The sequence below is a fragment of the Schistocerca nitens genome, chromosome 3 (assembly GCF_023898315.1).
Source record: "Schistocerca nitens isolate TAMUIC-IGC-003100 chromosome 3, iqSchNite1.1, whole genome shotgun sequence".
NCBI lineage: Eukaryota > Metazoa > Arthropoda > Insecta > Orthoptera > Acrididae > Schistocerca > Schistocerca nitens.
The window spans coordinates 324,353,711-324,367,813 of record NC_064616.1 but is presented as its reverse complement, the minus strand read 5'-3'; the positions used below and the strand labels follow the sequence as shown (position 1 = coordinate 324,367,813).

The 14,103-nt window shown below is 42.3% G+C and overlaps 1 protein-coding gene across 1 annotated transcript in view; it reads left to right on the top strand.

Annotated features, from left to right (window-relative positions):
* The window catches only part of LOC126249589 (uncharacterized), a 644,174-nt gene that overhangs the window by 589,463 nt on the left and 40,608 nt on the right, over nucleotides 1-14,103 (top strand). Inside the window, exon 9 of the mRNA XM_049951253.1 lies at nucleotides 8,768-8,848. Within this exon, the coding sequence (XP_049807210.1) occupies nucleotides 8,768-8,848 (81 nt within the window). The remainder of the gene's footprint in view (nucleotides 1-8,767; nucleotides 8,849-14,103) is intronic.

The window sequence follows — 14,103 nt, the reverse complement described above, 5'->3', positions numbered from 1 at the left end:
TATAGCCTGATGCCTGCGACGGAGCACCTCGGCAGTACTTGTGCAACTGGTGTGTGAATCTATGGGAGGTGGTTGAAGAATGGTGAAACCACGAGTAGGCGACAAGGTGTTGGACGTCCAAGTGCATCACAGAAGGTGGAGGTCGGAGGCTTGCCCTCCATGTAAAACAGGACAGGCGGCGATCTCTGACAGATCTGACGACAGAGTACAACGTTGTGGCAGATACAAATATTACAGAGCATATCGTTCATCGCACATTGTTGAACACGAGACTCTGCAGAAGGAGATCCCTACGTGTTCCCGTGTTGACCAACAACATCGTCAATAACAACTTTAGTGGACACGGGATCAGTGGAAACATGTCGCCTCAAAATATGCACTGTGCCACGGATGCAAGCCAGCGGGGCTATGGGGGGGGGGGGGGGGGGGAGACATTCAACTGGGTATCCAGGAGACCTGTGGTATAATCGTGCTACATTTTTTTAAGTACATGATTGTGAACTCACACTGATGTCTTCCCCTCCAAATTCGCCTGGTCTGAACCAGATGGAACGCATCTGAAACTATATCGTGCGCCAGCTCCACGCCCACTATCCACGGGAATTGCGTGTGCATAGATATCTTGAGCCACATATCTCTGGAAACGTACCAAGGACTTGTCGAATACATGTCTCACTGAATCGCTGCTGTATTGTGTTCCAAAGGTGGACCACCATGCTATTAAGCAGGTGGTCGCCATGTTTTGGCTCATCAGTATTTGTCACTAATATACAGGACAATAAGAACGACCCTAATGCTGATTTTCGTGGGGCACTTCATGTTATGTCTCTCAGTTGCGCCTATTGCCTTTCCATTCATTATAAATATCTGGTACCCTGTAAGATACAATTTAAACCGTTCCTGAGCAGTGGCAAAGAATCATAAGTGCTTCACTTTTGCAATTAGTATGCCAAATAGAAGGCTTTGCTGAAATCGAAATGGGTCAATATAGTAGATTGTTGGTGAGTCATGCACAGTAGATCATTCTGAACGGGACAACTGCGGTCTTCATGATTTTGCAAAAGTTATTGATGGGCGTCAAATAGTTCATTCGTCATTAAGCACTCGGTAAAATGTGTATGAGGCACTACGTGTTCGAGTGCCTTCGGTTGCGCTGGAAGAAGATATATTGGTGCACAATCAATAGAGCAATTTTTTGTTTCTGTCTCTGGTAAAAGTTTTATTAGGCCACTCTAAAAAGTAAGTGGAAATGTACATGTCTCAAAGGAATGACTGAAACTGTCCGTTATGGTGGGTAGTTAATGCACTGATGATACCTTTAATCTGCGAATGGTATTACATCGCACCCTGCCGCAGAATATTTTATATGTAAGAGATAATTTGACTGTGTAATCAGTTACGCGACCAACAAAAAACTTCTCGGCAGTGTTGTCATTGCCTAATATGGTGTATAAATTGTATCTTTCCTTACGTGTGGGTTCAAAATACATGGAGTGCAGAAACAATCAAATGGTTCGAATGGCTCTGAGCACTATGGGACTTAACATCTATGGTCATCAGTCCACTAGAACTTAGAACTACTTAAACCTAACTAACCTATGGACATCACACAACACCCAGTCATCACGAGGCAGAGAAAATCCCTCACCCCGCCGGGAATCGAACCCGGGAACCCTGGCAGAAATAATCACGATTTACTTTTGGCAGAGACAACATCACTCCTAAACTACGCATTTTCTCCAGGAAACTTCGGATATAAAATCGTAAGATATCTAGGATCAGAACAGGTCAGGGTACATTAAACGCAGCAGGCGACTACACGGGTAGCGGGGGTTGTATGGCGTGGGCTAGAGGATTAGAGGATTTCGAGGAAACACATAAAGGGCCTGTCTCAAAGGGTGCAGGTCGAACACAGGAAGAAAGTAGATCTATGAACCAACGGTATAAAAGTTGTAAATTGTCGTAGCTGTGTTGGGAAAGCACCAGAGCTCCAAGAGATGATAGAAACTACTGATACTCAAATCGTTATTGACACTGAAAGCTTGCTAAAGCCGGAGATAAAAATCAGCCAACATTTTTGCGAAAGACCTGGCGGTGTTAAGAAAGGATGGGCTAAGTACAGTTGGGGGCGACGTGTTTGTTGCTGTCACAAGTAGTTTATCTTGTAGCGAAATTGAAGTACTCCTGTGAGTTAGTATGGGCAGAGGTCATTGTTGGCAGCTGGAATAAAATAATAATCGATCCTTTTACAGACCCACAACTCAGATGATACAATAGGCTGTTTTCCTGTGTTAAAAATGTGGTTCGGATTTTTGCTATTCTGATTGATTATAAAATTTAAATAGCATTTAGATCAATGTTTTCACAAAATTTCTGTTATTTTTATGTAATTAAAGCTTAAAAATCATTAAATATCAACACCTGGTCACGTGATCAAAATACTCTGTTATTGGCTGATGATGTTCTGGTGACGTCACAGGCTAGGAGCAAGACGAAGCTGTACACGTGTTACAGGAGCGTTAGCCAAAGTTTTGAGTTTTTTACGTACTTTTTCTGCAAACCGTTTAGCTATTTAGTGATGGAAAACACAATTATAACTTTTAAGTAACAATAGACAGGAATTTTGTGAACAGTGATAGTGGAAGCCCTGCAAAAGTTGATGGGTTTATGCTCCACCCATTTAGAGCGGCGATATGTGCAACGACGAACATTCTTCTCCCTAATCCCTGCAATATCATTAAAATCCCTCAGAAATAAGTAATTGTAGAACTTTTGCAAATGGGTCCGTATATTATAGCTGGATTGTCGACTATCAGTCATGAGCTACGACCCAAAGCACAATAAAATTATTCTAGGCGAAACTTAGGACTGATTTCCTCTCTAGAAGATACTCAGCAGAAACTTCTTTCTTTCAGGCGTTCGGTGGCGCAACGGATAACACATCCGTCTGCAAATAAAAAGGTCACATGTTCGAATCTTCTAAGGGTCATATATTTTTAAAGTTCTACACGAAATACGAAAACAGAGTTTCCAAAAACTGATTGTAACAGTTGTTTCGATTGTTGGATGTGTTATATATAGAGCTTCACTTTAGTGTTAGTCTGAGAAATGGACAACGGAGGATAAACGCATTTACTTTGCGAACAAACAATTCACCTTTTTGGAAAGCGTTGCTAGTAGTGAAGAAATCACCATACGCTCACAGTACAACGAGGTGCATGACGACGAAGTTATATGGAGAGATATGAAGCTTGTACAACATGCAGGTGACACGAACGTAAGGGCTGCGATGTCTGTGAGTGTAAACTAACGTTGGCGTCTGAAGCAGACCTACTTCATCTTTTGTGTAAGATGACGGAATTGCAAACGTATAAGCAATAACAGTCCTAGCTGGACGATACGAAGACAAAAACATTGTTTATAATAAAGCAAAAAATGTGTGGTCACATTAACTAGAAAATAGCTTTTTGAACGTAAAGTGTGCGAACAGAGATTGCAAATGTAAATGGATGTAAACAGCAAGGAAAACACAACAATATTCTGTTTCTGATCGGTGTGGTGAAGTTACGTGATTGTGATTTGGTTTTCATATGAGAGACTGTCAAGTCGGCTTACAAATAAGTTTAAAGTTTCTTTCGGCTTAGATTCGAATCAGCGATCTATTATCAACAACTCGTACAATTCGATGGTCTTCCGCTCTAACAACTAAACTACCGAAAAACTGAGGAGTGGTTGCGTAAAATGACAATTTTCACCAGGAGTTTAATTTCGTTGAATGACACTATCCTCCTGTCTCGGAGGTACGTTAATGTTAACTTCACAGTGCAACACAGTTTTAATTAAATTAGTGAATTTGTGCGACTATGTGGTGACAGTTTACCCGTACAGTGCATCTTCTCATTCTCTGCAACACTCGAAAACAATTATTCAGGAGGAGTTATTATAGATGTATTTGTACAGTATGGTACTACACATCATTTGTAACCCATTTTCCGAAATGTATACTCCAAAACAAGACATCACCGTGAATTAGCATTATGGCAGTAGGAGCAGCAAGCTAGCCAGTGACATCAAAGGCATCACATGTTTCTAATGGAGCGTTTTAGCGGGCTTTAAAATTGTTTGAATTTCATTGCTGTTTTTATGGGATAATACTGAAATTCAGTAGGAAAAAAGTATGTTAGGACCATAAAATGACATAATTAATAATTTGAGAGAATTTCCAGAAAACAGTCAACTGCCCTATTGCTGAAAGGTTCAAAGAAAACTTGAGTCTAATTTCAGACACGTACCCGACTCACACAATTACAGTTGGTGATGACTTCAATGGATCCTCGATATGTTGGCGAAAATATATGTTTGAATCCGGAGGTACACATAAAACATCATTCGCATTCTCTGAAAATAACTTCGAGCAATTCGTTCATGATCACCCACTCGAATAGTAAACGGTTGTTGAAAGGCACTTGATATCTTAGCAACAAATAATCCTAAGCTAATAGCAAGCATCAAAACGGATAGACGGATTAGTGAACACACATTTGTCGTAGTGAAACTGAATGCCGTAACCCAAATCCACCAAAAATAATTGAAAATATATATATTCAAAAAAGCAGATAAAAATTCGCTTGGCACCTTCTTGACAGACAGTCTCCACTCCTTCAAAATAAAAAATGGTAAATATACACCAGATGTGGGGTGAATTCAAAGAAATAGTATCGGCAACAATTGAGGGATTTATACCAAATAAATTAACAAACGACGGGGAGCTCCCATGGTACATGAAACAGGTCAGAACACCGTTTCAGAAATAACGAAAAAAGCCTGCCAAATTTCAACGAATGCAAAATCTCCAAGATCCAAGATCTTTTACAGAAGCTCGAAATTTAGCGCGAACTTCAATGCGAAATGCTTATAACAGTTTCCACAACGAAACTCTGTTTTGAAACCTGGAATAAAATCCAAAGAAATTCTGTTCATGTGTAAAGTACGCTAGCGGCAAGACAATTAGTGCCTTCTCTGTGTGACAGAAATGAAAATACTATCGATGACAGTGCTGCTAAAGCAGAGGTACTAAACACATCCTTCCGAAATTCCATCCCCATAGAATACGAAGTAAATATTCAACAAATTTCCTTGGAGTAGTGAAGCAACTTAAATCATTTAATAAAAGCAAGTCTTCCGGTCCAGACTGTATACCAGTTAGGTTCCTTTGAGAGAATGCTGATACAATAGCATATACATATACAGCAGCTCGTACGATGAAAGATCCGTATCCAATCACTGGAAAGTTGCACAGGTCACACCAATATTGAAGAAAGGCAATTTCAATTTGATTCCGTATTTATAGATTTCCAGAAGGTTTTTGGCACCGTACGTCACAAGTAGCTTGTAATCAAATTGCGTTCTTATGGAACATCGTCTCAGTTACGCGACTGCAGTCGTGATTTACTGTCAGAGAGGTCACAGTTCGTAATAATAGACGGAAAGTAGTGGAGTAAAACAGAAGTGATTTCTTGCGTTCACCAAGGTAGTGTTATAGGCCCTTTACTGTTCCCCATCTTTATAAACGATTTGGCATACAATCTGAGCAGTCGTCTTAAGTTGTTTGCAGATGATACTGTCGTTCATTGCCTTGTAAGGTCGTCATAAAATGGAAAGCTATTGCAAAAAGGTTTAGATAATATATCGGTATAGTGCGAAAATTGGCAATTGACCCTAAATAATCAAATGTCTGAGGTCACCTTCATGAGTACTAAAAGAAGCCCGTTAACCTTCGGTTACACGATAAACCAGTCAAATATGAAGGGCGTAAATTCAACTAAATACATATGAATTACAGTAACGAACAACGTGAATTTGAAAGGACACACAGAAAATGTTCTGGTGAAGGCGAACCAAAGACTGCGTTTTATTGGAGGAATATTTACAGGAAGCAACAGATCTACAAAAGAGACTGCTCACAATACGCTTGTCCGTTCTCTTTTTGAGTACAGCTGCGCGGTGTGCGATCCTTACCAGGTAGGATTAACGGAGTAATTCGAGAAACTTCAAAGAAGGGCAGCATATTTTGTATTATCGCGAAACGGGGGAGAGAGTGTCAGGGACATGATACAGGATTTGGGGTAGATATCTTAAAAACAAAGGCGTTTCTCGTTGCGGCGGGATCTTCTCATGAAATTTCAATCATCAGCTTTCTCCTCCGCATGCGAAGATATTTTGTTGACGCCGATCTATACAGGGAGAAGGGATCATCATAATAAAATAAGGAGAAACAGAGTACGCACCGAAAGAAATACGCGTCCGTTTTTTCCGCGTGGTGTTTGAGAGTGGAATAATAGAGAATTACTGTGAACGTGGTTCGATGAACCCTCTCCCAGGCACTTAAATGTGATCTGCAGAGTACCCATGCAGATGTTCTACACGTTTAAGTTTGTGATTCTGCACTGCCTCACTAACTTGTTTCCTTAAATACACTATGTGATCAAAACTATCCGGACACCTGGCTGAAAATGACGTAAAAGTTCGTGGCGCCGCCGGCCGAAGTGGCCGTGCGGTTAAAGGCGCTGCAGTCTGGAACCGCAAGACCGCTACGGTCGCAGGTTCGAATCCTGCCCCGGGCATGGATGTTTGTGATGTCCTTAGGTTAGTTAGGTTTAACTAGTTCTAAGTTCTAGGGGACTAATGACCTCAGCAGTTGAGTCCCATAGTGCTCAGAACCATTTGAACCATTTTTCGTGGCGCCCTCCATCGCTAATGCTCGAATTCAGTATGGTGTTTGTCCACCCTTAGCCTTGATGACACCTTTCACTCTCGCAGAAATACGTTCAATTATGTGCCGGAAGATTTCTTGGAGAATGGCAGCCCATCCTTCACGCAGTACTGCACTGAGGAGAGGTATTGATGTCGGTCGGCGAGACCTGGCACGAAGTCGGTGTTCTAAAACATCCCAAAGGTGTTCTATAGGATTCAGGTCTGGACTCTGTGCTGGCCAGTCCATTGCAGGGATGTTATTGTCGTGTAACCACTCCGCCACAGCCGTGTATTATGAACAGGTGCTCGATCATGTTGAAAGATGCAATCGCCATTGCTCTTCAACAGTGGGAAGCAAGAAGATGCTTAAAACATCAATGTAGGCCTATGCTGTGATACTGCCAGAGAAAACAAGGGGTGGAAGCCCCCTCCATGAAAAACATGACCACACCATAACACCACCGCTTCTGTATTTTACTGTTGGTTCTATACACACTGGTAGATGACGTTCACCGCGCATTCGCCATACCCACACCCTGCCATCGGATCGCCACGTTATGTACCGTTATTCGTCACTCCACACAACGTTTTCCCACTGTTAACTCGTCCAATGTTTACGCTCCTTACACCAAACGACGCTTCGTTTGGCATTTACCGGATGATGTGAGGCTTATGAGCAGCCGCTCGACCATGAAATCCAAGTTTTCTCACCTCTCGCCTGACTGTCATAGTACTTGCAGTGGTCCTGATGCAGTTTGGAATTCCTGTGCGATGCTCTGGATAGATGTCTGCCTATTACACATTACGACCCTCTTCAACTGTCGGCAGGTTCGAATCCTGCCTCGGGCATGGATGTGTGTGATGTCCTTAAGTTAGTTAGGTTTAACTAGTTCTAAGTTCTAGGGGACTGATGACCTCAGATGTTAAGTCCCATAGTGCTCAGAGCCAACCCTTCGAAACCTCCATCAGCAGTTTCCTAAATTTTGTACTGTTTTGTTGTTGTGAACATGAGGCTGTGTTCTGTGCAGAGTTTGTAAATATTACTCATATTACATATTTAAGTTCAGTGTAACATATAATAACTATTTCGAGGATATTGTTAATTCTTCATTACAAGGTTTTATGGTGAGTAAAATTCTGTGAAAACTAATACGTAAGGTGTGGACAATTATGCTATATTTCATTGGTCGTTCACCATTTTGTACCTTGAAACGGAAGGAAGTGTTCTACAACGGAACACGTGAAATGTGTAAATGAATTGAGTTTCTTTAACGACCTAACAATTTTCCGTGTCTTGAAACTGTAAATTTGTGTTAGCTGCCAATAGCTTCTGTTTCCTATATGTTTTTAACCTGTAACTGGTTTTTGATAACATTTCTTCTTAAATTGATTTTCCTTGCTTCTTAATTTAATTTCACTTACTCGCTATCCGTATGTAGTAGAGAAATAAAGTAACACATAGTCTAATAAAAACAGTGCTGACAATACTTCCTTGGTTGTAATACTTTTAAATTTGAGTTCAATGTGTTCCTCGGTACATGGCTTTGTAACATGAACAGTTTTTCACATTTTGTATAATCTTACTTTTCTGAAATAATTTTAATAATTTCAGAAGAAGACTACAGTACACATAAAGTGAGTGTTACCATTTCAAAATGGATTAAGAAAATATGATAAACTTCTATTACAGATCTGTCTAGGGGCGAAAGTCTAAAAGTGTCCCAATGTACAACACTCTAACAAACTACGTGTAGCATTGAACAAACAGTTGCACTAACGTTGTATTTGCATTAGAGGAAGAACAAATTACCAATCGAATTAAGTCTTCTTTATCTAACAAAGTTATGGCTGTTTAAACAAGTCCCGCAGAATAATCACCATTCTTCTACTTTATATTGTGCCAGTCATTATGGTTATCATTATTGAACCCTATATGTTTCCGGTCCCATTTAGAACTTTCTGTCTGCAGTGGTCACTGAAAAGAGAATGGTGACCGTACCTTTTCATGTTTCAGGAGGCCATTCTCGGAGGCCAGAGGATGCTTGCTCTGTGTCTCACTTCAACAAATCGTCTCTTCCGTACGTCACTCTTGTCAGTAAGTATACTGCAACAGCATCATTTGCTGGATACTTCAGACCTGGGCATTAAATACTTGTATATCAATTTGTCAAACATGTCTTGTTTGCTGCGTTCCATTGTTCTGGATCGGCAGAGGTCTGTTAACGATCAGAGTATTGGGATACTTGCGTTCTGTCCCCTTCCATTACCAACGTTACAGACCCAACAATAGCAAAACTGTGTGCGGAGCTTGAATAAAACAACTTTGTGATTAACAAATTGTAGTGGTGAGGGACACTGTTGCCAGTGTGCAGCCAATAGGCCTGTAAAAGTAACGGCTACGTTATTCTGGAAGTGCATCGCTGTCGCATAGGGAAGGGGTACTTCCGGGCGACCATCAGCTTGCTAGCGGGCAGGCGTATGTTGAGTAGGCTACCCGTCAGGCGACTGTAATGCACGCGTTCTGCGCATGCGATGGCCCACCAGCACGAAGGAGGCTTTGCTGCAAGTAGGCTGTCTGACCGCGTATATATCAACTATTTGTCCACCTGCGTTCGTGGATGCCAGGTTGACCATTCGTTACTGTCGTTCTAATCACGCCTGACTCTATACACACTGTTGGCGGTGTGCTGTGCCTGGCTGACGGAGAAAAAACCGTACGGACGTCAGATTTGATCTCGTCATTCTAAAGATAACGTTTCGTATTTTGTGTTTTTTTTGTTTGTTATTTTTAGCGTCCAATGAAAATATGTTGTTTCCAGCAGCCAGTGCATCGAACATCCATCAAAATACTCTTCGTTTTGGGTACGATTTGTTAAAATTCAGTGGCAGAATACAGGATGATGCAGCTAAGACCTCAAATATATTCAGAGGGTGTTAACATATCGGGATGGGGTTTAAACATATCGCACTGTTGTTTCCGCTATGTTATGACGGACAGTGTGGTGAATGTTCTGTCCTGCAAGTAATTTTAGATGTTTTAGATGCAGAATTATGACGCAAATTTGCTTTTTCCATAGGCATTACGTCAGTTTTTTCGTAACCCTGAACAGGGCCGTCGTTGATGACTTCAGTGACATAATGTGTGTGGAACTTTATCAAATAGTTATAAGATAACATCACAGCAAACCACTGACCGCTGTCAGGAGAAGTGGTCCCACATCATCTGCCGTACTGTACCAAGTGTAAGCTGACACGCAACTGAGGTATGGGTCGTTTATTTTGCTAGGCACCTGAAACTCAGCATTCTGTGCTCTGTTGTTGTAACTATGCAAACTTCCACAATATGGCTGACAGTCGAAAACGGGCTATGGTTTTCCTTTATGGTGAAACCAGCCAAACTGTTATAGCAGCAGTGTAGTTGTATTCTGAAAGGTCTCCTGATAGTGGCAAGCCCTCACGGTCCTTGGAAACGTTATTAACGAAACAAAATTCAAGAAGACTGGAAATATGAAGAATAAAATGTACCAAGAACAGCAGCTTGTGGAGGAAATGCAGCTAACATTTTAGCAGTGGCGATATACAATCCACATGTCACTAAAAGCGGCTTGAATGTATGTGTGGGATCAGCCACAGGAGTGTTCTGCGATGATTACACTCGAACGCATTTCATCCTTTCCCCTTTTCACTCCATCAACTGCTTCATGGCAACGACGTTCCAAATCGGTTAAAGTTATTCCAAAGTTATGCAGTTTATTTACACAAGATCTTGTTTGTGGATGAAACATTATATAGAGCCGCGCGGTATAGGGCGCCTTGCCACGGTTCGCGCGCTATTCCCCCCGTCGGAGGTTCGAGTCCTCGCTCGGGCATGGGTGTGTGTGTTGTCCTTAGCGTAAGTTAGTTTAAGTTAGGTTAAGTAGTGTGTAAGCCTAGGGACCGATGACCTCAGCAGTTTGGTCCCATAGGTACTTACCACTTATTTCCATCATTTAGAATACATGAACAAATCAATCTTTGAATATGCACTACTAGCCATTTCCAGACCCACGTTGGATGAGATAAGTGCATCTTACAGACTTCGCCTATTAGTGTATGGTTTTCAAGAATCGCAGCATTGGTTCCTGTTTTATTGATGAGGTTGTAAATAGTCGCAAGTACTTACGGTTCAGCCGGCCGCGGTGGCCAAGCGGTTCTAGGCGCTTCAGTCCGGAACCGCGCGACGGCTACGGTCGCAGGTTCGAATCCTGCCTCGGGCATGGATGTGTGTGATGTCCTTAGGTTAGTTAGGTTTAAGTAGTTCTAAGTTCTAGGGGACTGATGACCTCAGATGTTAAGTCCCATAGTGCTCAGAGCCATATGAACCTACAGTTCGTAACAGATACCCTGTCACTGTTACTGAAACACATTACACTGGACATATGGGACCAACGTGGTGAATTTTTTGTCCATTCCACACAGATAATTGTAAGGGGCCATTAAAACGTTTCCGTACGAAGGCATAGGTGTAGCGTATATGCTACGTAGCTCGACTCCGTTGTGGTATGTAAGCCCATTCACTCTGCGATTGTAGGTAGTAGTTTATCCAACAAAAGCTGCGTTGACGAAACTTCGACTAAATACCTACCACGCAAAGGCTAAGTAACTCCAGTCCACCGCGGCAGCAGCTGAGAGTTGGTTAAACTATCGAGCGTTCGGGATTCTTGCATGACTCGTTTGAAAAAATGTCTAAAATTTCCTTTAAGTTGGTTTATTGTCTTTAAAACACGGAAAATGGCTATCAAGTCCGTATTTAACACCTCAGCATCAGTTATGCAATGTTACTAACTGTCTCTGTGACAAGTTCACACCCGAAAGCAGCCATGTAGTCCTACCCGATATTTTGAACGTCATAAACAGTCACTGACCCATGACTACTTGCGAGTCAACACATCAGTCATTCAGTGTGCTTCTTGTAAAGAAGTACTCGCTATAATGTCTCATAATCTGCACGAAACACGCCACACTGAGTTTTTGGACGACGTGAAATGTTCACACGCGAATATCTTCTATAATAAACCACTCGCAAAGCTCAAACTTTCACAAATTACTCAACACTGGAAACAGATTTCGTCAGTGACACGAGAACCATTCAAACGTGCAAATTTATTCACTTTGGTACAAATTTAATCAGTGCGGTTTCACGTAGGTGTGTACTAGAAGTCGGCTACAGAACGACCATCTGGACTCGTAGGCCTGAGGCATAAAGCCTTACTCAAACGCGCGGTAAATGTTGAATTCCTATTGGCAGCCAGTTAGATCATCACGAGCACTTCTATACTCGCGGAATTTCAAATGTCAGCCAATCGGATTACACAAGTAATTTTGATTAGAAATTCCGTAATTCCGAAACCAAATAAAATTTAATGAAAAAATACGATTCCTTTTCACAAAATAAATTACTAAAAATTTAATACTTAACGCCCATTCTGGCTGCCTTTTACAAAATCAAGCTCACTCGGACATACGTCACAAATTCCCCTCTTGCACAACAATTTTCTCACGCATACAGTTACATAGTTCTATTAAAATATCACATTCTCACTTTATATATGACCTTCATTCAGCCTCTGTGTCTCCAAAACACTCACACCACCAAAACACGATAAAATAATAATTTTCCAAAGTACTTTTAATTTGGTCAGAAATATATGATAACGAAACCAAAGAAAATTCCAGAAAATTGGATTATATGAACCTATCCTCTTGGTTGTAGTTTCAATTGATATTATACATGAATACATTACAGTCTCTAACTCCGTTCCACAGTGCCAGCACGCTTATTATGTGTTTTAGGTAAAAACTTATATCTCCGAAAGTACCGAAGTTACTGATTTACAATTTTAACTGCATGGTTGTGTTATCCACAGAATTTGATATACAAAGTACGAAAAAGATCGATTAATATTTAATAGTACTTCTTCAGACTCATAGAGCGTATGTGTAACGTATTGTACACAGCGTTAAGCAAGTACACGGCTCACTGGGCTCAGTAGCCAGCGTCAGAACCAAATCTGTTCTCCTCCCGGCAAGCTACGCTTTCCATGCAAGATGTCCGCCTGCTTAGCTGAGTGGTTACGTGCTTGCCTACCATGCAGCGGGCCCGGGTTTGATTCCCGGCCGGGTTGGAGATTTTCTCCGCTCGTGGACTGCGTGTTGTGATGTCCTCATCATCAATTCATCCTCATCACCGGCACGCGGGTCGCCCAATGTGGCGTCGACTGTAATAAGACTGGTGTTCGACGGCCGAACATCCCCGGATGGGGCCTCCCGGCCGGCAATGCCATACGATCATTCATTTTCCATGCAAGATGACAATTCGTAGCTGGCCGCTTTGGCCTAGCGGCTCTAGGCGCTTCAGTCCGGAACCGCGCTGCCGCTACGATCGCAGGTTCGAATCCTGCCTCGGGCATGGATGTGTGTGATGTCCTTAGGTAAGTTAGGATTAAGTAGTTCTAAGTCTAGGGGACTGATGACCTCAGATGTTAAGTCCCATAGTACTAGGAGCCATTTGATTTGACAATTGTCCGCAGTTCGTGGTCGTGCGGTAGCGTTCTCGCTTGCCACGCCCGGGTTCCCGGGTTCGAGCCGGCCGAAGTGGCCGTGCGGTTAAAGGCGCTGCAGTCTGGAACCGCAAGACCGCTACGGTCGCAGGTTCGAAACCTGCCTCGGGCATGGATGTTTGTGATGTCCTTAGGTTAGTTAGGTTTAACTAGTTCTAAGTTCTAGGGGACTAATGACCTCAGCAGTTGAGTCCCATAGTGCTCAGAGCCATTTGAACCATTTGAAACCCGGGTTCGATTCCCGGCGAGGTCAGGGATTTTCTCTGCCTCGTGATGACTGGGTGTTGTGTGATGTCCTTAGGTTAGTTAGGTTTAAGTAGTTCTAAGTTCTAGGGGACTGATTACCATAGATGTTAATTCCCATAGTGCTCAGAGCCATTTGAACCATTTGACAATTCGTAATAATTTTCTGCGTTACAGTGCGTGCGGAAAATGCAGAAACGTGAACGGTGGCGATATTATTACAATTGCGCCCAAACAGGACCAACGTGCTGTTGTTCTTTTCTTGGCTACCGAAGGAAAAACACTAGTAGACATGCATCAGAGAATGAGTAATGTGTATCGCCCATCACCGTTGTGGTATGGTGTGCCAAGTTGCGATTCGACACAAGACGCCGGTCGATCTGAGAGGCCAGCCCCATCCAATACGCCAACTGAAGTGGGTGGCACTTGAGCCGAGCACCCCCCCCCCCCCCACCCGCCACTGTAGTCTTAATCTCGCCCATGCGATTATCACGTCTTCAGTCCCTTA